Source organism: Ctenopharyngodon idella, chromosome 20 (genome assembly GCF_019924925.1).
Source record: "Ctenopharyngodon idella isolate HZGC_01 chromosome 20, HZGC01, whole genome shotgun sequence".
Taxonomy (NCBI): Eukaryota; Metazoa; Chordata; class Actinopteri; order Cypriniformes; family Xenocyprididae; genus Ctenopharyngodon; species Ctenopharyngodon idella.
The window spans coordinates 4,205,302-4,231,572 of record NC_067239.1 but is presented as its reverse complement, the minus strand read 5'-3'; the positions used below and the strand labels follow the sequence as shown (position 1 = coordinate 4,231,572).

At 34.7% G+C, this 26,271-nt stretch overlaps 1 protein-coding gene across 1 annotated transcript in view; it reads left to right on the top strand.

Moving 5' to 3' along the window:
- dab1a (DAB adaptor protein 1a) overlaps positions 1 to 26,271 on the top strand; it is a 262,859-nt gene that overhangs the window by 208,632 nt on the left and 27,956 nt on the right. The window contains 6 exon segments of the mRNA XM_051875803.1: positions 6,386 to 6,517; positions 8,183 to 8,302; positions 10,184 to 10,222; positions 12,585 to 12,647; positions 17,345 to 17,398; positions 24,708 to 24,770. Coding sequence (XP_051731763.1) covers positions 6,386 to 6,517; positions 8,183 to 8,302; positions 10,184 to 10,222; positions 12,585 to 12,647; positions 17,345 to 17,398; positions 24,708 to 24,770 — 471 coding nt within the window.

Genomic DNA, 26,271 nt, shown 5'->3' with positions numbered 1-26,271 from the left:
GTGAGCATCACAGTAACAATTATATGTGTGTGTGTATTTTTGCGATTCTGTTTAGTTCTAAAATTACACACTTTAAGTATATTTTTAATAAACATTTCTCACGCTTTGTCGGCCGTATTTCCCAGTTCTGGGGCCTCCAAATTGTTCAGGGAGCATTGTCCAGAGTGGTAAGGACAGCAGAGAAAGCCATCAGGACTTCTCTACCCTGGATTATAAACATTTATACCCAATGAAGCAGGACCAGGGCCAAAATAATTATTAAAGACATTCACCATCCTGGACACAGACTATTGTCATTCCAACCCTCAGGGGAGCGTGACCAGATCCTGAGGAGGAGTTTCTATCCTCAGGCAACCCGGCTATTGAACAAGGACACTTGAAGAGTCTGTAGGACTTTTATGTCACACATAAACACATACATTACACACAGACACAGACATTATCATATACTTTTTGTTTTAATTATTTATACTAGTATAATATATATTTATTATGTGTTTTTAACTTTTTGTTGTTGCATTGTGGGATGAGAAACTAAAATTATTTCACTACATTACATCACATGTATATGTATGTGACAAATAAAGAACCCTGAACCATCTTGAATTTTTTTTTTCCTTTTTTTTTTTTTTCTCCAAAAAGCTCCCTGCAGTGCATTCTGGGAGGCCTTTTCTGATAAAGATACATGAGATAATGCTTTGTCCAGAATGTTGTATTATGAAAGCCAACATAACAATGAACAACATTCACATGAAGAGAATGCGTGTGATGCTAACGTCTAAGCAGGTTGCTAGATTTGGAACAGCGCTAATGTGCTTTTTTCTGAACTCTTAGAAGCATGATGCGTATCATCACCATGGTAACAGTGTCATTGTCAATGCAGTGGAGTGACCTCAGAGGTTGTAGGTTCGCTGTGATGACTTGAATGAAAGAAAAGGAATGAATGAAAGCCACAAAAGGAAGCAATCTGAAACGTGCTGCTCTGATGAAGCGTCGCCGTATGGTGCCGTGCGTATTATTGAGCGTGAGTTCTTACGTGTTTGAATGACCTGCAGATTATGGGTCATTATGATGGAAAGCGGCTCGTGTGTTGCGATAACACAGGACTCACTACGCAAGCTCGCGGCAAACATTCCATTCTGTGAGCTAGTTAGAGGGAGGCTGGCGTTGAATAGGCACACAAGTAATTAATCTTTCAAGGATTTTCTATGCTTCCAATTTTAAACTGCCCAGAAGGAATGGAAACGCAGTTATGTGCTGAAGATTTTGCATCTAAAACCCAGAAAAGCACTTGAAAGATTAAAGTCTGCAGTTGGTGGGACTGTTTCATTTTGTATTACAAGCAGCATTCTTGGAAAACAAGCAATTTATTTGCTGGGAAGCCAGAGATTTTCTTTCAAGTTAATATAATGAATGAAATGGAATTTCTTTTTGTGTAAAATAACTGTGTCCAAAATCAAAAACCAGCTAGCTGTGAATGCCGCCACTGATGAAACCAGAGGTGGAGACACCACGAAAAGATGACATAAAATCCAGAACAGGAAATTAAATCAATTAGTGAACCATTTTTTGAACTGGTTCATTTCAATGTACAACCCAGTTCACAAAAATAAATGGAAAGCTGCTAGACAGATTATATCTATGCTATTTTAAAAACAGCTGAGCTACTACTTTTTGAAAAAGAAGTGTGCTTAATTGTATTGAATGCGTCCTTAATCTTAAAAGTATTTAAAAAAAAAAAAAAAAAACATATTTGCAGATATAATAAATAAATGGAATAAAAATAAAATATTTTAATGAAATAAAAGGCCACTTAAAGGGAACCTATTATGTAAAATTCACTTTTATGAGGTGTTTGAGCACAGATGTGTGCACAGTGTGTGTAAACAACCACCCTATAATGGTAAAAATCCACCCACTCTTTTTTTTATAATCCCCATAAATCATAAACAGTCTCTCCAAATGAGCAGTTCCAGATCTAACACTCTTACTGTGCATTCACACCGCCGCCGACGAGAGCGTCAAAGTGACAGGAAGTCATTCATTTTCAATGTGAGCCGGCGGCGAGCAGCGGCGCGGCGTGTCTTGGACGGTGTGGGCGTCAAGGAGAGTTGAAGTCAGGTCAACTTTATGGTAATGAGCTATGACACGGTTCGGCGGCAACCAATCGGAATGTAGAGGTCCTCCGCTTGAGAGGATTCCAGAGAATGCAGTCGTATAAACTTTTATTCTGACCAAACATTAGTTCCCAAGCATGGGAGAGGTGTAATGACTGAGAATCAAATTAGCATATTACAATGATTTCTGAAGGATCATGTGACACTGAAGACTGGAGTAATGATGCTGACAATTCAGCTTTGCATCACAGAAATAAATTATATTTTAAAGTATATTAAAATAGAAAACCATAATTTTAAATTGTAATAATATTTCACAATATTATTGTTTTTTCGGTATTCATTATGAAATAAATGCAGCCTTAATGAGAGACTTCGTTCAAAAACATTAAAAATTTTAATGTTTTCAAACTTTTGACTGGTAGTATATAAATATATAGCTGTATCCACTATATATTTAAGCCTAAAGACATTTATCATTATTTTCTCCAGCTAAGCAATTTGTTTTCTGCATTCTCTGGAATCCTCTCAAGCGGAGGACTTCTACATTCTGATTGGTTGTCGGTTACTTTGACGCTCCCGCCGGCGACTGTCTGAACGTACAGTACAGCGTTGTTGGCAGGGCAGCCACAGCGAATTTTGATGCTCTCGCCGGCAGCGGTGTGAACGCACAGTTAAATAATGGCGACAAAATCTGCCCTATTATCTTAGCTCCTCCCCTACACAGTCCGCCATGTGTATCTCCTCGTCAGAACATTTAACAGCAGCATTCAAGTGAGAAATGTATTCTTATTAAAGCTACTAAAGTTATTCAATTAAGAGCGGTGAGTGATTTTCTGTTTTTCTTTTGTTGTTCGGTTCATATTAACAGCAGTAGGTACTGTATATTACGCTGCTGTCACTTTAATACACAGATCTAATATACACATGCGATTTCTTTCCCTGCTGTTTACGTTCACAGACATAACCAACTGTGTTTGTGAACCGTGTGTGTTTTTGACATAATCTTGTGTGTTTTTGACAGTTTAAGTGCATTAAGAAATAAGACATAAGATAAATCAGTTTAATACTAACAGGACGCGCCGTCTGACAGGCAGCTTTCTGTGCGTGTGCTTCAGATGTGTGCGCTCAGAAAATCAGAAGATTAAACTGTTATGGCTTTGAAACGCATGCAAATAATTAACTTTGATGATGATGAAAAACTGCAATGTCACATGAGCGTGACCGCAATAGAGATGATGATAAAACCAAACAGATGTTTTAGTTTTTGGCAGAGTATTCGAGGCACGAGCTGTACAGGCTCCGCCCTCTTCTGGAAGCAGCAGCTCATTTGCATTTAAAGATACATGCACGGAAACAGCATGTTTTTCCTTCCACTCAAAAATGGGCATTTAGAACATGGTATAATAAATGATCTGTGGGGTATTTTGAGCTGAAACTTCACAGACACATTCTGGGTACACCTGAGACTTATATTACATCTTGTAAAAAGCTGCATAACACACTTAAGTACACCTTTAAAAAGAGCACTTTCTAATAATGTCAAATTGAAAGTTTTACTTTACACTACATTTTAAATCATTTTAATATTTTGCCATGCTTGAAAGAAATAATCTTATTTTGATGTGTTGACAAACATAAAGCATATGTAAAGTACTTGATTATAATCCTAACTGTAGCGTGTTAATTGATATTACATTTAAAGGAAATATATTTCAAAGGTACTAAATTGCAAATTCATTACAAATGTGTAATTAGAAATATGTTTATATACATGACATGATGTGTTTCAGTAGAAATTAAATTAAAGTATATTTAGTTTACCATAAATACTTGTCTGTATTTCAGAGACAGTAGAAATTACATATAAAGATGCACATAAATCCAAAAACATTACATTCAGTTTGCACTTACTGTAAGTATATTCTTTTATTTCTGTAATAAGTACTAAGTTCTATAAATATGCTAAAGTGTACTACATTTTCACAGGGCCTGTCACAAAACTGAAAATGTAAATATAAAATCATCACACCCCGTTTTTAAGTGTGAAATCATTACGTTTGTGTGGGCACATGACATGATAGTTTGATAATGAAAGCTGCCCATTAACCTTATTCAAAACTTTTTAACAAAGCAACCCTCTTTCTCAAAGTTTGTTTAACACGTCACTGACAACACTTCATATTTCAGCAGGGAAAATAGCACCTCGCAGTCAGACGGGTTGTCATAAGATGTCATCCACTGTAGCAACTCTCGAGTTAACTGCCAGACCCATGGGGGTGCGTCTCTCCTTCCCCCCGTGCATTCGGCGTGTGGCGTGTGTATTGTGTTAGTGATGTTTTAATGACTCTAGATGAAGTGGGTGGTGAGGGGAAGATTGCCACTTGCAGTAGATTTCAGCAGATGATTGCTCTTCAGCGGCAGGAGGCTGACACTAGCGCCGAGGCCCTGGTGTTTCAGCCATCAGCCTGGAGGACGACTCGCTCTGAGCTCTTGACCTATTTCTGTCCTCCAGTCACCTCTCTGGGTTAATGTCCCCCTTTATTTCCATGGCCATTCAGTGTTTGAAGGCCATTTCTGAAGCTTTCTGTTGTTGATTTTTTAAGTTTAAATGGATGCTCGGATGTAACTAATGTTGCATTCACGGAAGAGGTTTCAGTGCACACCTGGGTTCAGCTGACCATAAAGTTCAGTTTGTTTGATTAGTGTCAGCTGTAAAACTCAAGCTTGAGTCCTTTGAAAAGGGTGGTGTAAAGTTTGAACTCAAATTGTGTCAAATAAATGTCAGAGTAGGCAGTAACTTTGCTGTTGTCACACCAGAGGTTTTGGTGCACATCTGGGTTCAGTTGACCATAAAGTTTAGTATGTTTGATTTATGTCAGTTGCTTTAAAAGGGAGGTGTGGAGTTTGAATGCCACAGTGATGTGAAAAAAAAAATAAAAAATAAAAAAAAAAAAAATAAAATAAAAAAAAAATAAAAAAAATAAAATAAAATAAATACATTTTAGTAAATCAATGGAGAAAAATTATACTATTAAGTATGATATAATTGTAAGATTTTATTGCTGTATTTTGCTTTCTTTTTCTTTATTAAAATCCTTGCTATTTAAATACATTACACACATAGAAAACAGCTGTCTGAGTGTGTTTTCAAGATGCTCACTGAGCAAACTGACTTTCTTGTGTAGTCTGGAGTTACTTACATTGATAAAAGCATTTTGCAAATTAGGGCTGTTGAACGATTAATTGCGATTAATCGCATACAAAATAAAAGTTTGTGTTTACATAATATGTGTGTGTGTACTGCAATATTTAGTTTGTATATATATTTATATATAATTTTAAATTATGAATATGGAAGGCGGTCTGGCGGAAGCTAGTTATTTTACTTCATAACTTGTTAAATATGGATATTTTTCTTACACAAACACATTTCAGCAGGACTTTTTTAACCCCCCGGAGCTGTGTGGAGTACGTTTATGATGGATGGATGCACTTTCTTGAGCTTCAAACTTGCTGGTCTCGCTTACTGCCATTATAAAGCTTAGATGCGTCAGGATATTTATTAATATAATTCTGATTGTGTTCATCAGTAAGACGAAAGTCATATAAAGTCTGGTGTTACTTACATTGATAAAAGCATTTTGCAAATTAGGGCTGATTAACGATTAATTGTGATTAATCGCATCCAAAATAAAAGTTTGTGTTTACATAATATATATATGTGTGTGTACTGCAATATTTAGTTTGTATATATATTTATATATAATTTAAATTATATATAAATATTCTTCGTAAGTTGAATACAGAAAGCAGTCTGGCAGAAGCTAGTTATTTTACCTTATAACTTGCTAAATATGGATATTTTTCTTACACAAATGCATCGTTTCGCTTCAGAAGGCCTTTATTAATCCCCTGGAGCCATGTGGAGTATGTTTATGATGGATGCATACTCATTTATGATGGTTGGATGGATGGATGGATGGATGGATGCATTGAGCTTTATACTCGTTGGTCTCGCTCACTGCCATTAAAAAGCTTGGACGTGTCAGGATATTTATTAATATAACTCCGATTGTGTTCATCAGAAACAAGAAAGTCTGGAGTTACTTACACTGATAAAAGCATTTTGCAAATTATGGCTGTTTAACGGTTAATTTTTGTGCCATAATTCAGGCAATCTAAACGTTAAATGTCAAAGCTAAACTTCATCTTCTCCTCAAGCTGTATATGCAGCTCTAAAGTACTTTGTTTGTTTTTGTCCACAGGTTCTTCAGCACCACCATGCAGTTCATGAGATTTCCTACATTGCAAAGGATATCACGGACCACCGAGCCTTTGGTTATGTATGTGGGAAAGAGGGAAACCATCGGTTTGTGGCCATCAAAACTGCTCAGTCTGTAAGTACTCATACCCAAAATTTGTTGTATAGGCATACACATACCATACGCTGCATGTCCAAAAGTATATTTTAAAACAGTGATTATATTATGTACTACTGTCTCTTTGCTGTTAAGACAGCTTCCACTCCTCTATAAAGACTTCGTCTCTGTCTCTGTTCACTCCCTCAGTCTGTTTCTGACTTTGCCCTGTGTTGTTGTTTGTTTCTGCTGCTGTTCTTTGTTGTTGCATTGCTCTAGTCTGCAGTGCTGCGCTTCTGTTGCGGTTGCTCAATCGATTTCCATACCGGGTCGAAGAGTATCTGCTGTCCTCTCTCTCTCCCCATCCATCGCTCTCTCACTGTGAACTACAAGTGACCCAACAAACACATAAAGATAAAGGAATGGCAACATGTTCCTGCGCTCATGCTCCTTTCTGGCTGAAAACTATTTTTACTCACTCCTGCTACAGTTATGGCTCTCATATTCATTTTTCCATCCTCATGTTGTCGTTTCCTGCTGTTTCTCCCCATCTCTCTTTTTCTTCCTTTTTCTGCCCTTAAGTACTAAGGCAGTATCGTGGTAGAGTGATGGATGGTATTACATACAAATACCATGGTACTTTTGGCTGTTTCTTCAAGCTTCGGACAGAATGTCTCAGATGTTGATTTTAATTAAAACTAACAGATTTTTATTTTATTTTATTTTATTTATTTTTACTATAATCAAATATTTTATTATTTTATTTTATTATTTTATTTATTTTACTGTAATCAAAAAAAAAAAAAAAAAAAAGTCCTTCAATTTTGGGATCATTTCCACCACAATCCACAAACTCCCCTCTAATAAAGTATTTTGTAATATTTGCATTGTATGTAATTTGCAAAATGTCTAAAAATATTATTTAATTGTGTGCATTTAGAATACATAAAAAGATACCTACAAAAAAAGCCTTAGCAAGGACTGGGCTATTGTATTCCAAAAATGATTAAAATGTAATTTGCAGCCCATAATACTATTAATTGCAATGCATAAACTAATAAAAGAGTGAAAACAGTTTTATTTCTAAAAGAAAACAGGGCCAAAAGTGTCCTTAGTTAAAGAAACACCCATATATCACAATACTGAATGATGAAATGATTGTATGATTTATCTAAAAACCCATGGCAGTTAGCATGTCTTCTTCTTTACTCTGTTATTTCATCTCTCTTTTCTCTTTTCTTTTCCTGTAAACACTCTTTCTTTCTCACATCTGCTCATATTGCATTTCAGTGGAATGAATCTGCTGGAATAGGCAGGAGAAAAATACCCAATGCGAGTTTTGAGGGCAAATGTTCGCTTCACATTTTCATCCATGTATTTATTGAGATATTAGTGACGTTTAGGCTGCACTGGGCAGGAGATGCATTTTTAATGCTAACTACAAAGAGTGAAGTTTGATCTGACCCAGCCCTTTCAAATGTAAAGCACTTTGTTCTGTCACCTCTCATCTGGCAGATACAAATCAGAGGTTAAGAGGTCCTTGTTATTGCATTTCTTTTTTGCTCTGAATTTCTTGAAGATTCGTGCAGGAAATACAGCAGATACGGATCCTTATTGAGAAGATCATGTCACTTCTTCTTCTCTCTACCTCTTTGTCTCTATAAACCTGTGTTTCTCTGCCTGTCTTTCTGCATGTATTGCCAGGCTGAGCCTGTGATCCTTGACCTCCGTGACCTTTTCCAGTTGATTTATGAGATTAAACAGAGGGAGGAAATCGAGAAGAAAGCTCAGAAGGACAAGCAATGCGAACAAGCTGTTTATCAGGTAACACACTCACACAAAATACTTCACACTCGCATAAACTCAAAAACCCAAAGAAAATTTACAATTTCTAATGCTCGGTCAAAATATGGCCGCGTATATGTCAGCAGACGAATGAGAGTGGGAGAAAAGAGAAACAACAACAAACTCAAAAGAGAATAATGAAATATGCAATACAAAAGGATGAAAATACAGAAACAACAAATTTCTGAGAGGGCATATTTATTATTTATCTCAGAGAATAACATAATTAGGCTCATATGAGGCTGGGTGCATGCTGAAGATTTTTTTTTTTTTTTTTTCCTTTACAACTGTTGCTTGTAAGATTGTAAATTAATGAGACTCGGGTAAAAAACAAGGCAGACTGTACAACAACAACTGTCTCATATATAACAGTATATATGTGTGTGTGTGTGTGTGTATATATATATATATATATATATATATATATATACACACTACCGTTCAAAAGTTTGGGATCGGTAAGATTTTTAATGTTTTTAAAAGAAGTTTCGTCTGCTCACCAAGGCTGCATTTATCTAATTAAAAATATAATTATTATTTAATTATATATATATATATATATATATATATATATATATATATATATATGTGTATATATATATATATATATATATATATATATATATACACATAGTGACTACACATGTAAATTTGTGTATTTATTCATATATATATATATATATATATATATATATATAAAATATTACATCTATTAATATTACTGTAACAAGGTTTGTGTTCAGGGAAGAAGGAGGCTGTAACCAGCGAATGATCAACGTAAAACTTTAATCACAAAATAAACAAACAACAAAATGAAAGTAAAGCAGCTGCCCCTCACAGACGACTGCCGCATATAAACATAATAAAACAACAACAACAACAACAACAACATAAAATCCAGGCCTGGTCCTCTCTCGTCTTTCTCTGTCATCACTCCTCTTTTATCTTTCCGGAGCTCCTCCATGGAACTCGAGCCCGGTGTGGCGCGCAGGTGTCACGAGTCCTGCTCTGCTTGCCACAATAACCGTATTGTTCTGAATATAAGACAATGTTTTTTCTTAGAAATACATTTTAAAAAAACGGGTTCGACTTATATTCAGGGTCTAGACTTTTACATGTTAATAATACACCAGCAATAATAGGTGGCGCCAAATACAAGCAGAGTGTACGCGCATTGACTTTAGACCAGGTTTCAGTTGGTCAATGGCGCAGTCGTTTTCAGTTGCCTCAAAATAGCAACACGCCAACAATGCACCTGAACACACCTCGTTTCACCTGCCGTCGCATTGCCCCGAATATATGATAGGGCCCTATGTCTTCAAAAAGACTTTTTACAAAATGATCTTGAAGGGGGGGGGGCTGGGGGCTTATATTCGGAAACAATACGGTACATCTCAACATATTTAACTGAACATCATCAATAGCTGTGGTGTCATTGGATGTTCTTTTGGCTGTTGGAAGAGCAGTACCAAAGCAGTTAAAAATCTTTTTACTATTCTTAAATTAATCTCCGAGGACAAAACAGTGGCGAAATCTTAGTGCACTCAAATCGCCTGGCAGCTCTTTCCACTTCCGTCTCTCTCTCTCTCTCTCTCTCTCTCTCTGTCTGTTGAATCTTAGGTGCATATCTTCAGGGTGATTTCCTTCACACTGCTTTTTCAATCGAGACAAAATCACTGCTTTCGTCCTGTGCAGGCCACATTTCTGTTCCTATTTTCACTGCCTGATGTTAAAAATGCTCTGTTTTTACATAAATGACCAAAAATTGGCTTCTTTTTCTTGTCATCATCTTCTCTCCTGTTTCCTTCTCCCTCTACTCTCCTTCCTCCAATCATCCCCTCTGTGCGATCACTCCTGCAGACCATTTTGGAGGAAGATGTGGAGGATCCCGTGTATCAGGTAACGCTTTGAAATAAATCGTTAATCATTATGTCTGCCTGAACTTACGCTGTCAATTTACTGTGCCTCTCACTGTCACTTTAAACAGTGCTCCCTGCTCAGTAATATGCGTTTAATCTCATTTACAGAAATAAATGATTCCACTCCATTTTCTCTGCTCTTTCCTCACTCCTCCTGAATTAATAAGTCTTGTTATTTCATCATTTCTATATAGAAATAAAGTGTGAATCATCGCTGTAATGTGTTGTTAACTTTTCCTTTTCATGAATTGGGAATACACTGATAAAACTCTGATGCAAGAGCGATTCTGGGAGCCTCCTTTATTTTGTACTGAAAACAGACAGCTTTAACACATCTCATCTGGGCTGCGTGTGTGTGTGTTTACATGCATTACATTGCCTTTCCGTATTGTCCGGTGTGCATCATAATGGGAATGACCTAGCCTTCTATGTATTCTATGGAATAAATTGTGTATGATTGGAGTGTATCTTTAAATAGCAAGACTGGACATCCATTTTCTGTTAATAAAGTACCAGAGAAATGAGAAAGATTGCTTCTAGGCCTAGCAGTTATCTTAAGAATCAATCATTACTTGCAGTAGTGCAGACCTGATAAGCATTATCAATTTGCTGTTAAGAGGGCTAGAGAGGAGAAGAATTAGCCAATGGCTAACTGTGTAACAGAGTGAATTAGCCAATGGCGACAGTAGTTTGTAAATGGGAATGACTAAGCCATTAGATCTAATGTCACAGAAAATGGAGACGATTCTTCCATTAACATTAATGTGGTTGTGAATGGACAGGAATTAGCTATTAGCTAGAAGGTTGCTTGCCAAAAATCGCTCTCATCTCTGTGTGGTCCCTGCGTTATGGAGGAATATATCATAGATATGGGTTTAAATGGGTCTGCCGTTCCTAAATTAGTCCTAAAACTCAGTGGCTAGCATCTCAGACCAACACTGGAAAAGCTTTGTTACCCCTGCTAAGCTAACATTAGCATGCCTCGCTAAAGAAACATGCAGCATTGTGTTTTAGACTGTGATTTATTTCTCCTTAAAGGATTAGTTCACTTCAGAATTAAAATTTCCTGATAATGTACTCACCCCCATGTCTTCCAAGATGTTTATGTCTTTCTTTCTTCAGTCAAAAAGAAATTAAGGTTTTTGAGGAAAACATTCCAGGATTTTTCTCCATATAGTGGACTTCACTGGGGTTCAACGGGTTGAAGGTCCAAATTGCAGTTTCAGTGCAGCTTCAAAGGGCTCTACACGATCCCAGACGAGGAATAAGGGTCTTATCTAGTGAAACAATTGGTCATTTTCTAAAAAAAATTAAAATTTATATACTTTTTAACCACAAATGCTCGTCTAGGCGGAAGTACTGATCCAGTGTCTACAAAATGAACGAGCAAAGACTAAGTCAAACGGCCTTTACAAAAAAAAGGTTAAAAAAAAAAAAAAAAGATTTCGGACGATTTTGAAGTTGGGGGGGAAAATGAGATGGAGTTTTTCGCCCTACCGTGATACTTCCGCCTACGTCACACATGACCTTTCCAACATGATTATGTAATGCGTGGCACATCGCAGAGCAGTGCAAGACGAGCATTTGTGGTTAAAAAGTATATACATTTTTTTTTTTTTTTAGAAAATGATCGTTTCTCTAGATAAATCCCTTATTCCTCAGCTGGGATCGTGTAGAGCTTTTTGAAGCTGCACTTCAAAACTCATTGGTCCACCATACGGAGAAAAATCCTGGAATGTTTTCCTCAAAAACCTTAATTTCTTTTCGACTGAAGAAAGAAAGAAAGACATAAACATCTTAAACATCTTGACATGGGGGTGAGTAAATGATCAGGAAATTTTAATTCTGAAGTGAACTAATCCTTTAATGTTGTAAAACTCATAACATCACAGAAAAAAATTGGGATAATTAAATTTTAAAGGCAGAAATCAGACTGAATATATACATGAGGCATGGGTCAGAAAGAACATCTCGTAATTCTTCTCTCCGAAATGTTTTTTATTTGTTGTTATGGTTAATTTAAGTTGTCTCAAATGTAGAGAGTGAATATTCTCCTCTGCATTGAAGCTATCATAGTTGTAGTTGCAGTGAAAGATGAACCATAATGCTTTGCTAGGTCAGTGCATGCTGCTAAAGGTCAAGATGATAAAACATGACGCAGCTTCACTTAGTCAGGCAGCCATCCGCTGTCCCTCAAGGCTGCAGGGGTCACTGCGCTGCTCCCGGAGCCGCTGTTGATTCTGTGTGATCAATCAGTCTTCTTCCTTTTCTCTTTTCTTTTCGCACTCACCTTTGTTCCTGTCCCTTTGCCTTCTTATCTTCCTCTGCTGCCGATGTTGTAGTACATTGTATTTGAGGCGGGACACGAGCCCATCCGTGACCAATCAGAGGAGAGCATATATCAGGTACACCACCAAATCTTAATAATGGTACCTTTTAACTGATAATCACTTAATCAGATTTCAATATTAGTTTGCAGTGAAAACTATAATACATGAGCACAACTAGTAACAATTTAATTGTTATTATAGTACAAAACATAAACAATTTAGAGTAGCATATGTCCATGCAAAATAATATTTGTGGGGGATTTGAAAATGTGACAATATACTATAGTACTTTTTTTTTTCTTTTTTTTTAAGAAATTTGTAAGCTCTAAATGAGAAATCTGCTATTTTAAATTGGACAAATTCCATAAAAATGTATTAATATTAAATTCGTATTTTTCTAGTGCTGTCAAACGATTAATCGCAATTAATCACATCAGAAATAAAAGTCTGTGTTTACATAATATATGTTTGTGTACTGTGTATATTTATTATGTATATAGAAATACACACATGCATGTATATATTTAACAAAAATATATTATTTATGTATAAAATATTTATAATTATATATAATATAAATATACATGTATACATGTAAATATTTCTTTAATAAATGCATTCTTGTGTGTGTTTTTATATATACATAATAAATATACACAGTACACAAACATATATTATGTAAACAGACTTTTATTTTGGATGCGATTAATTGTTTGACAACACTAATTTATTCATAAATTATTAATTGTAATATGTTTTATAATGTTTCATTGTAAAATATGATTAATACATATTGTCAAATACATCATTTACAAGTTCTGCTCAAAATTATTTAATATTGTAATAAATATTTACAATTTACATAAATAAATAATGGCATAGTTTCTCTGTTATTTTTCATAGTTTACAAAAAATAAAACATCGTCAGTGATTACTTCACCTAATTAATATTCATGAGCCAGGCTGATGGTTTAATTTTTCTTTTTCTTTTTTTTTTTTTTGCACAGAAATTCCTAGTAAATTTCACAAATAATTACAAATAAATGTCAAACAACATATATTTAAAAAAAAAAAATAAAATAACCTTGAAATTTTGAAGTAGAAAGACTGAAATAATATTTTCTTATAAAACATATTCCAATAATCTTTGTTTTATTTACTCCGAAAAATTGTTTTTACAGTGTTTTAAAATTTCTGTCGCTGTCCACTACACAATACAACAATAATACATCGAGCTTAGGTCTATCATTAAAAGCTTTCATGGACTAACACCGTTTGTAATTATCAAACAGCCAATAGGGAGCCTCTAAATAAACCTGCATTCTTCTTTAAATAACACTTCAGAAGAATCCCGGGTTTTGATGGTGCAGCTACTGACAGCTCCACTGTGTAGCTGCCAGAGTCCCACCTGTGAATTAGAACAGAGTGCTACGGCAAGCCACACTAATTCAGCGTGACGGCCCTTTCAAAGATTTACACCCCAGCAATGTTTTGTGCTCCGAGCGCCATGACCAAGACAACAGCAGGTGTTGTATCCTCAGGTGCTGCTTTGTTTTGTCACCTGTGGCTTGAGTCAAAAAGAGACACTGCCAAGCTAAACAATAAACACATCAGTTCCCCAACATTTTGCCAGTCTGTCTCCTCCACAACTTTTTACAGAGCCGACTTAAACGTCGCAGTCAGTTCAGTAGCTCTGCGAAAGCTTGAAACACCATCAGGGACCAAATTATACCCTCTAACTATTCAAATATCTGCACTGCTCTCAAGCGCTAACCTGACACTTCACAAACTCCTTCACATGTTGCTGACATCAGGACAGATATCGGAAACTCAGGAGCATGAAAGAGACATCTGCTTGCTGTCACATCATTAGGATCAGCTAACACCTGATCTCATCTCATATCAAACAAAAAGCCAGATTGGCCAAGTCAAATTGAATCTGCGTGAACATCACTTTTGATCTTTGCTAACAGCGATGAAATAGGAAAACCTGAACGAACAGAACAAGAGATTTGTGTTCTCTAGATGTCCACTGTCAAGACTGAAGCTATATAAATGGCATAAATTGAACCAGTGAGTCGTGGTTATATTGCGGAGCGCCACACTCTAAAAAAAATAATGTGTTGGCTCAACAAAAAAAATCAACGCATCATTTTTTTGTTTGTTTTTTTTTGAGTTATGACAACTTTGAGTGAATTTACGTTCAACCAACAATCTACATTGAATTAGAGGAACTTAATAATTTGTAGCATAAACACAAATTTTTAAGTTGATTACTCAAAAAAAGTTGCTCTGGAACCAGTTAATCTTATCTATTTCAGTTCAAATCAACAGCTATCATAGCACAGGCTAACACAACTTATTTAACATGTATATTTAATGAAGATATTACTTGTCTCTGACATTAGTGCAGTCATTACTTATAGAGTCAATAGTGTTTACCTTCATGTATCTACTCTTCAGCACAATGGTAACCACAAAAACTCCAACATTACAGAAACTCCTTTAAATGTCAAACATAACAGCATTAAACACTAACAGGTCTTTCCAACCTGATCTCATGGCAATCCGTACGTATTTTACGAGGTGCGAATTTCGTATGAAATCTTACGAGTGAGATCTTTGTATGAATTTGTATGAGTTAGCCACCTCATAAAATACGTACGAATTGGTCGTGAGACAGTGTTGACCCTTCACTAAAAATAAATTAATAAATAAATAAATCTCCTTATCCAGTCCTATGCAAAGCATGCTGGGAAGTTATCAAGACTTTGTTAAGTTAGTACAACCTTTTTTTTTTCTTTTTTTTTTTTAAATTACAGACGATATTAAGTTGATGTAATGATCAACATTATTATGTCAACAGAACTCAAAAAATAATGTTTACAACTTAAAAGGTTTAATTAAAACAATAAATTAGAATTTTTAACTTGCAACCATGAATTTATTCAAGTTGTGGTAACAGGTCTCCTGAATTACATTTTAGAGTGTATGAAATTATCAGGGAATTTTTTAAAAAGTGTTACTTATTTTTTTTTTTTATATTTATAAAAATTTTTTATATTTATATTTACATTTTTCTAGCTATGCTTAGCTTTAAAATATGTCAACGGTTACAAATTGCTCATTGTCCTAAAAATTATTTCCCAAACTTAAGGAAAGACACAAGTGTATAGGGTAAAATTTTTAACTAATAGATATTACCATACTTTCCTCGGTTGCTTTATCACAGAATTGTTTTGCATTACACATTTTCTGAAATCTTATGTTTAAATATGCATATGGCATTATTTAATGAAATATGCACAGATTTGCATACATTTGAGAACAGAAATTGAACATTGGATAAAGCCAGGTTTGAAATTGTTATTCCATTTTGTTGACAAATTAGAGTTAAAGGTTTTTACATAGGGGATTTTGGATATCCCCTTTTTTTATCATTCCATAAATCAGAAAATTCTATGGAAGCTTGTTTCCATCCATGAAATAAAAAATAAAAAAGGTAATTGTGACTTTTATCTCACAATTCTGACTTTTTTTCTCACAATTGCGAGTTATAAAGTCAGAATTGTGATATATAAACTCACAAGTCTTAGGAAAAAAGGCTATTATTATTATAATTTTTAGAAAACTGCCTTTAAACATCTGCATTCTAATTGAAATGTACAGATGCATATACATAAAAGTGTAATAAAATAAACATGTACATGTTTATTTTGAATGTTTTCTTTACACTAGTCTGAAAAAGGCAAGTTATGAAACAAAATAGCCCAAAATCCCAAAATTGACCAGTGCCTGAAAAAGCAATGGTTTTGCCTGTATAGTATCTTCTCTTAATTGGTACAGGGGAACCTTATTTTAAGGGAAAACTTCTCTTAACCTTATAGAACAGCACAATATAGCTAGATAAGTTGCTTAACCAAGGCTAACACTATGTATCAAAAGTAACCTTGACCTCCAGCGGGCCCCTTGGGTCCCATGTAGTTTTGGCTCTGGTAGAGTTTGGATAGCATGACTGAGGGATTAATGCTGAGCGTAGGGAGCTTTCCAAAGTCTGCATGGAGAAATTACTCTGCTGTGAGAGGAAGCAGCAGGTCTTTCCTCTGCCCTTTCTCCAGATGAAAGAGTAAGAATGATTAATCATTGCTGTCGCTGTGTGATCTTTGAATAAAAGAAATGGAAAGATCACTTCAAGTGTACATTCAAATAAAAACACAGCGGCAATCAGTCTCTCAGCAAGAGGGAAATTAAGAACAATAGCAAATTAGGGAGAGAGAAGATGTGAAAATAACAGACAAAGAAAGGATCTGCATCTTTACTAGCTATCTAATTTGAACATGAAAATGATGGTACCAAAATATATGGATTTAGAAATTCTTCATCAAATCAAATCAAATCAAATAATAAAACAAAATAAAATATTTATCATGCAGACTATACAATTATATTGATATTATTTTAATTTATTTTATCTAAAACATTTATTATAAATGCAAATATTATTTGTTATAAATAATACAAATATTTATCATAAGGAAATAATAATTATTGTTATTATTGAAGCAAAATTTTGATTTCTACTATGCACTATATTCTGCATCTTTCACTTATATTATTAATTAAAACACAACACATTATACACTGATTTGGCTCTCCAGGAAGCATAAAATTTGCATTCTGCATTGACGTTGTAAAATCTCTTGCTGAAATCTGAACTAATGGTAACTTGTCATGTTAACTGTGCATTTGGCTGGGCTCCCTGTCCACACCAGGTCCCTACCAGCCAACAAAAGGAGGGAGTTTATGACGTCCCAAAACGACATCCAGTGAGTGGACCTGTGTGTGTTTGTTCATGTGACTATCCTGTGCCTCTCTCTGGCAAACCTTTCAATATGTAAACCACCAAGCATCAAGCATGTTCCGCTCCCTGTCTCAAGTCCTGTGAGGAGTTCAGCAGCACTCATTCCCCGGCTTACAGTAAATCGCATAGACTGTGCACTCTTAATTTCCCCCCGGTGTTTGTGTGTTTTTGGCTGGTTGTGTATATGTGTGATTTTGTGTTCGTTTTATTTTCTTTGTGAAAATCTAGTTGTTATTGGTGGTGGGCATTGTGTGATTGGTCGGTTTTGCATGATGTACGCTTGTCTTCACCCCATGATAAGGACAGCTGGTGCGTTCATGATGGCATCCCAGTGAATCAAATTAACAAGAAGGTTCACCCAAAAAAGAAAATTCTCATGAATCATATATGACTTTATTTCTTCCATGGAAAACAGGGATTTTAAAGAATATTTTTCATGCAAAAACAGTGAAGTCAAGCTTTAAAAAAGGATAAGTGTGGTCCATATGATTCATGCACAGTATCAGACAGAAATGCAAGTAATTATTCACAAAAAAAAAAAAAAAAATAGAACATAACTAACCATTTTTACTATATTTCCATGATATTTTTATGGAAAAGAGCGACCAGAACAGTCTCCAAATATGTTTTCTTCTTTTGTGTTTCAGGGAAGTTGCAACAACAACAAACAACAACAAAAAAAAGTTCTTCCTCAGTATTTTTGTCTTGTTTTCTAGTAAAAATATCTAAATATACTTTTTTTTTTTTTGTTTTGTTTCTGTTTTGTGTTGTGCTTTTTTTCCTTTCCTTTTGTTTTGCTTTGCTCTGTTTGTTTTGCTCTGTTTGTTTTGCTTTGTTGTGTGTTGCTTTGTTTTTTGTGTTGTGTTGATTTGTTTTCTTTTGTTTTGCTTTTTAATGTTTTTTTTTTTTTTTTTTTTTTTTTTTTGCTTTGTTGTGTGTTAAAGAAAAAAGATCAAAATGAGCTTAAGTGGACTTAAGCTTAAAACAAGAAATAATATCTGACAATATGGTCAGGAATTTAAACAATTTAAAGTAAAAACAAGATTATTTTTTTTCCCCATTGGCAATTTTTTTCTTGTTTTAAGCAAAAACTCACTCCATTTTGATACTTTTTTAGAAATATCATAAGTCATATCTTTATTTAAGAATGTTTAGATATTTAGAAAACAAGAAAAAAGCACTGAGGAAGAACATCATAATTTGCAGTGTTCGAAACAACATGACAAAACTTTTGGGTGAACTTCCTTCAATGCCACATCATGAATGTCTGTGAATCATGCATGATTTACAATTAAAAAAAAAAAAAAAAAAAAAGAGAAAGTCTGTGTTGCGTAAATGGGTTGACAGATAAAGTCATTTAAATGAGAGATGGCAAACATTCTTCTAAGGACCACCTTAATGTTAGAGTTGTGCTCATGCATCTGTGATCGTACTGAAATAACAGTTCAACTAGTCTACAAGTTGCTAGCGAATTTTGCTCTCTCTCTTTAAATGGTGGATGATCCCTTGTCAGGCCATTTGGCCTCAACATTAACACTGATTAAAAAAAAAAAATGGCTGATCTTTTCATGTTCTGGCCAGTGTCTCTGCTGTCTGTATCTCTCTTGTGTTATAGCTGCTCTGTTCATTCAGTCTTAGCTCAGCTAAATGCCTAAACCTCCACACAATCACCATCAAAACACATACAACCCCAGCAAATTCCCTTGTACCCTGAAGTTGGTTGAGTCTGTCCTCGATATTCAGTTGTTTAGGTCACTCCAGACCTGGAAAACTAAAAAAATGAGTTTGAGTTGGATTTTCTCATCTCAGCCCTCATGTCACCCTGTGCCGCTGTCTGGCATCTCTTCCTCTCACCACTTCCATCATGTTTTCAAACACCTACTCACTCTTTTCTCTCTTCCTCGCACACATTTTCAGCCTTCTTCCTCTCTCCTGTTTTAATCTAAGTCGTGTGGCCTCTTGATCCTGCCTTCCCCAGCTTTTTCATTCCTGTCTAAGCAAAATCTGCACAGCTTCAACTCATGAAATAACTCCTTCAGCTCTACGGAATTGGCTTCTGAACTGTTAGGCTGTAAATCTGTTTTGTGTTGTGCATCTGCACATACATTGTGGGTCTGCATTTATATTTTTTCTTTTTTTGCGATTCTTTGATTTTTTTTTTTTTTTCTTTTTTCTTTTTTTCTTTCTATCAGCCACACATTTTAGGGGCAAATTCACTAAGCAGTTGCTCTACTTTTGTGTTCAATGCAATGAAAACATTGTCAACACACTTTTCTATAGTGTATATATTGTGTAATGTAGATTATAATTATAGACTATTAAAATTCTTAATATTCCAGTAAACATTATTTTTAAGAGACATTTATGTACATTTTCTAGCATTCATGGCAGGACTAATTCATTAAATGATGATCAAATTAAAAGACAAATAGATTTTGTTTTGTTGTTTTGCTGTTTTTTTCCCGTTTTGTTTAGTTTTTTTGCTTTTTGTTCTTGTATTGTATTGTTTAGTTTTCTTTTGTTTTACTTTGTTGTGTATTGTTTTGTTTTCTTTGGTTTTGCTTCATTTTATTTTGTTTTTGTGTTTTTTTTTGTGTTGTGCTGTTTTGTTTTCTTTTGCTTGGCTTTGTTTTGTTTAGTTTTTTGTTTAGCTTTGTTTTGTTTTGCTTTGTGTGTTGTTTTATTTTTTGAGTTTTTTTTGGCTTTGCTTTTTGTTTTTTTGTGTTCTTTTTTGCTTTTATTTTGCTTTGCTTTGTTTTGTTTAGTTTTTTGTTTTGCTTTGTTTTGTTTTGTGTGTGTGTTTTGTTTTACTTTGTTGTGTGTTTTGTTTTTGTGTTGTTTTCTTTTGTTTTGCTTCATTTTGTTTTGTTTTTGTGTTTTTTGTGTTTGTTTTGTTTTCTTTTGTTTTTCTTTGTTTTGTTTTATTTTTTGTTTTGCTTTGTTGTGTGTTGTTTTGTTTTCTTTTGTTTTGCTTAGTTTTTTTTGTTTTGTGTGTTGTTTTCTTTTCTTTTCTTTTCTTTTCTTTTCTTTTCTTTAGCTTGTTTTGTTGTGTTGTGTTCTTTTTTCTTTTATTTTGCTTTTTTGTTGTGTGTTGTTTTGTTTTTGTGTGTTTTTGTTTTGTTTGTTTTTGTTTTTTTGTTTTTGTTTGTTGTTTTGTTTTGTTTTGTGCTTTTAATACACATTGTTCAAAAGAAGTAAAAAAAAAAAAAAAAAAAAAAATGTAGCATGCCAGATCATGGTATTCTACCAATCCTTCACAACAGAAATGGGCAACAGTGTCATGCAAACTGCGTTTAGCATATATTTTGAGAAGTGTTTTCACATTAATTAATTTCCATATTTCCTTTATTGAATCACACGCTGAAACAAAGCAGACAGTGTGCACAAATAAACAACAATATCAGTCGGTGCCATTTATTCTTAGTGAATTCCCCCCATTATACTGTGCCTACTAAAAAATTGATTTTGGTAAACAGCATTTGCTGAAGCATTGCTTTAATAACTCTTTAGTGTTGTTCTTTTTTTCTTGTACCTCTCCACGTATTATTAAATTTCATAGCTGTGCTTCTCAGTTGGTTTCGTGCCTATGGCTATATGATCAGTGAGACATTAACTCTCCGGCTGTAATGAAATGGGCAGCAGTAAAAGCACACAGGACACTGCGAAGATAATTATTCTCTCCGAGGGGATGGCTAATTGATAGTCTTTTGAAGTGATGATGATAGAAAAGTAGGCTGATGGATTGTGGCAAAATAAACGCGATACTCGTACAGTTGCATAAAATACTAATATTTACTCCCAGTGCCGTTCTAAATGTTGCCATGGAGACTGTTTAGTGTAAATACTGTAATTTCAGTTATGGGATGACAATACATCATGTGAGTCATACTTCCACAGGAGAGGCAGCTTGTTATAATAACAGATAAGAAGGTGGTTATCAGCACTCGTGATATCCATCAGTAATAAGGTGTCAGCAGCATGCAGGGTGCTTTGACTGACACAGTTCATCACTATAGGGCCCAGCTGTCATCTTTCCCATTATCCTCAATGGTGATCCCCAAGGGTGTGTAAAGAGATTGATTTGATGGCATCTCTTGGGCTGGTAATATTACAGCCGTTTAATTCAGCTACTGGCCTCAGTATAGAACGGCAGTTCCAGCTCACTGACCTTCAAAATCAAACAACGTGAGACGAACACCGTCACCCTGGAAACATGACAGGAACAAATCAAATTTTTTTGTTTTTTCCTATTATTCGGCCTCATTCATGAAACACAATCAGAACGAATTTGAGTAGATGTAATTTGCTGCGTCATTCAGAAGAGAGAAATGAGTTCATGTTTTATGAATGAAGCCCGTTTAATAGTTTTGCAGCTTCAATGTTAAACAGCTGAACTGATTGTCATGGTCTGCAAGTGAAGAAAGCTACACAACCCAAACCTTGTTGACGCTTTCTCTCTTTCCCTCTCTACCACACTGCCTCTGCTTTCCTTCATGTCCATTCACTCATAACCACAACATTAGCAAATATAACACGTTACTAGCAGTGGTTTATTCCTGCTTACTTTTCTCAGACGCCTCCCGTGGCCATACTTAGATTCTTAACACCGAACAGCAAGCGCTAACTCAGAGAGGCTTTCAGACTTAACCATCTCAGGTGTCAAATGCTTCTGCAACCCACGCCACTGACCTGGAGTCAGTTCTCACTTGATTTTATTGCATGTTTTACATGTTTGTGTTTTTTGTTTTTCTGTTGGTCCAGATGTTATGTGTGCATCTTTTTGTCAGTGTTAATTCTGGTCTTACTTGGTTAGCCGGATAACTTTCTGGATAACACCATAATCCAAGACTATATCTTTTGTGTCAGAAATCAATGTGAATGTCTGTCAGTCACCTTCTGCAGATCATGCACTTTAAATTTTATTATATTTTTAAAATATTATATTTTATTTATAGATTAATATTTTAGTATTTCTTAAATTTGACATATTACATTGTTTTTATATTAAAGTGGATATTGTAATGACATTTATACGTATCACATATTGCACCTTAACTAACAATAAACAATACATTTGTTAGAGCATTTATCAATCTTTGTTATCATTAGTAAACTAAAACCCTGAAATTAAAACATATTTTGTTACTTGAAATAAAATAAACATTCGGTAACTGAAATATAAAATGAAATGAAATTAAATTAAATAAAAAATTAAATTAAATTAAAAAAAATAATAAAACATAAAAAAGTTAAACTTATTTTATTTAATAATAATAATAAAAAACAAAGATATGATAATGTAGTACAAAGTATATAAGGTAGTACAACTAGATCTCTTTTATTGAATACAAAAGGTTTTAATTATATTTTGCTACATATAAAGGTATTTTAAAGATTTTGAAGTGTCAAAAGGTCATTCGGTTTAACTGTCCAAAGGCCAATACAGCCATTTCATTTCTGATTAAAATATCTTAAAATATAATAAATGTATATATTTTTTATTCTGGCATGATTTTATAACATCATATATCAACATAGTGCAAAATTGTATTCAATTATGTGTAGAAGTCGTTGCTTTGTTCTGAGAAAGAATGTCCGGAAAAATGAATTTCATTGATGTCATTCAGAGTAACCAATATAAGGAGAACATTTTGGCAAGTCATGCGGTCAATACCATGTGACAGGATGTGACATCATTCAGACACCTGCAAAGGACCACATGGTCGTGAAGCAAAGTAACTAACTCTCTTTTAACTATTTGAAAAATTCATGTTTTGCTCTTGCTCATACGCATGTCCCGAAACATCAGGTCATTCGGTACAACCGCTATAAAACATGGAAAATGTTGTAATATTTTAAAAACTTGTACTAAATATAAAATGTCTGATTGTCCTTTTGCTAGCTAGCTAGATATCAGCCTGTTAGTATTGTTTGAAAATATCCTCATTCGGTATAACCAAAAGTGTCATTCGGTAAAACCAAAATTTTGGTTAAACAGAATGACTTTTTTGGTAACGCATTTTGTCCATCTTGTAAAAAATGACAGAAGCAGTGTTAATTGATTATAAAAACCAAATAATCTCATTGTTAACACTTGATAAAACTTCAAAATTAATTATATCTCCATTAGGTTTTTTTTACACTTTTAAAAACCTTATTCGTCAATGACCCATATAAACATATAATAAAAAATAAAAATGACAAAGACAAAACTAACTACTATATCACTAAAACTAACTAAAAATTAAAATAAAAAAATAATGTTGAGATTAACTGTTGAGAATGTTGTAAATATTGAAATTATCAGTACACTGTAAAAATTATTTTTTGTAAAAATATAAAAAAAAAAAAAAATTATTTTCTTTTGTCAAATCAACTTAATCAATGTGGTTCAGATAACATAATATATTGAGTTTCTGTTGATTAAACCAATCGCCTTCATTGTATTAACTCACATTTTTAATTTCAGTGAACTCAAAATTTTAAGGCAACCAGGTCACTTACTTAAACAATTAAAACAATAATTTTTTACAGTGTAACTAATTTTTTTTTATTTATTTTTTTATTGTTAGTTCATGTTAAGTAAAGTAGTTAACTAATGTTGATGATACAAATGTTAACAAATGGAACCTAATGTAAAGTGTTTATATATATATATAAATTCCTTCAATTATATCTCGCTGAGGGCACCAAGTGAAGAAAAAAAATATGTACATGACCCCTCTTTATCCGGCTAACCATAAAAATCAAGTTCGAAGAAAGACTTCTTGGTGTTCTTTTCTATTTCATGGTCTACCCATCCTCTCCTTTCCTATAAGATCCTCTCCTCGCCTGTGTTGCTTTTTCAGCAGCACAAAATGTAAGATGGGAGCAGCTGTTGTTCATGGTCTTTTGCTCTTTCCATGTTATCTCAAGGGACGCCCATTTAAACACATTATTTTCCCATTAAAGCCTGCTGGCAGCTGGTTAAAAATCATTTTTTTAGTTTGATTCCTCCTTCCATCAATTACAGTTTGGGGCTATGGGGTAGGATGCGAGTTAGCGAAGATAAATACAGTTGGTTCTTGCATTGTGTTTGCCTCAAACCTGTTGAGAGATAATCTGGTCAAATGCAAAAAGCCATGAATTGATAGTGAGGTAAACATGTGTTACCTCACCTGTACAGGTAAAGTAACATCTATCTCATCTAATCACACTTCACCTTCCCAAAACAGACCTCATTTTACCTCATTTTCTCATTTCATCTTTCATCTAACACCATGTTATCATTGCAGAACAAACGTAACGAACAGATCGATCTCTTGGATCTAGACACTGACCTGTTGCTGGTCTCCCAGGTAAGGTGGAAAATGATTGGCCGAAGTTTCTCCACACCTGCCCTCGGCCTTCCCACGATCCTCCAAGCTGTTGTTTTGATTGCAAATTACCTAGAAAGCTCCTCTATAGCTATAAAGTAATAAGTAATGCACTATGGCCCACTCTAGACTCCAGCAGAGTCCCTGTACAGGAAAGTAAATGTCACGCTATCCACTATGAACAGTTTATTTCCCTGCTAAATCCCCTGTCTCTTGCTTTTTACCTTTTCCACTAGTCTCTTGGAAGTAGTCTACTTACTCATACCTGACCTTTCTCTTTCATAGTCAAATGACTGAGCTCTTATAGACGACCCTAGTGTGACCCAGTTGAATAGGTTGGATTTTGTGTTCCCATGAATTAATAAGTCGGAAACCATGTGCGCAAGATTTTACAGTGGTCTCAAAGGTCACGCACACGGTCGTATTTTTGTGTGTGCTGTTTTTTAATTTTTTAAATTATTAGAGACAGATGAGTGGGGACAGTAAATGCCAGCATAACATCAGAGAAGAGAGAGCAATTATTCTTCCATAAAGAATAGCCCTTTTGTAGATGAAGGTGTGAAAAAGTGTTGCATTTCAGGAATGAACCCTGTGGTCTGGCCTCAAGCAAATGGATGAACGAAATGTTTTTTAGAAGCAGGGTAGAAAAGCTTTTCTGTCATGCGCCAGTCACTTTAAAAAGCTCAAGAAATGCTCAGCTGCTCCCCACTAGCAGCACACTGTGTGTTCCGTTTTCTGATAAACACACAAGGACACAAGACCCACTAATGTTCAGAAACAGGAGTGTAGCTGCCTTTGGAACTGTGCTACTCATCTTTTAGACATTTCTAAGGTTGGCATCTGACTATTTTGGCAATAATAAAACTTAACCTGAGAGGGAAATATTGACTAATCAAAACTCATAATTATGAGCCCAAACAAATTAATCAATGTATGTTCAGCTGTTCTGCCATTTACTGCAGTGTAAAGTGAACATAGATGGACCCGACCATACAGAGAACCAGAACTTTGACACTGTTATGCAAGTTTCAATAAGTAACATTATGATTGTTGGTGGGTTTTCACAAAAAAAAAAAAAAAAAAAAAAAAAAGGGATATATTCCAATATATTTACTCATTATCTTCCTTGAAATTATCTCTTGATTTTATGCAAATCCATGAATGCATGAATGTGTTAAATGTATGAGCAAAAATGGATGGATGGATGGATGGAAGAAGGAAAGGATGGAAGGATGGATGGATGGAAGGAAGGAAGGAAGGAAGGAAGGATGGAAGGAAGGAAGGAAGGTTGGAAGCAAGAAGGAAGGAAGGGAAGGATAGAAAGAAGAAGGAAGGAAGGAAGGAAGGATGGATGGATGGATGGATGGATGGAAGGTTGGAAGAAGGAAGGAAGGTTGGAAGGAAGAAGGAAGGGAGCGAAGGAAGGAAGAATGGATGGAAGGAAGGAGGGAAGGAAGGATAGAAAGAAGAAGGGATGGATGGA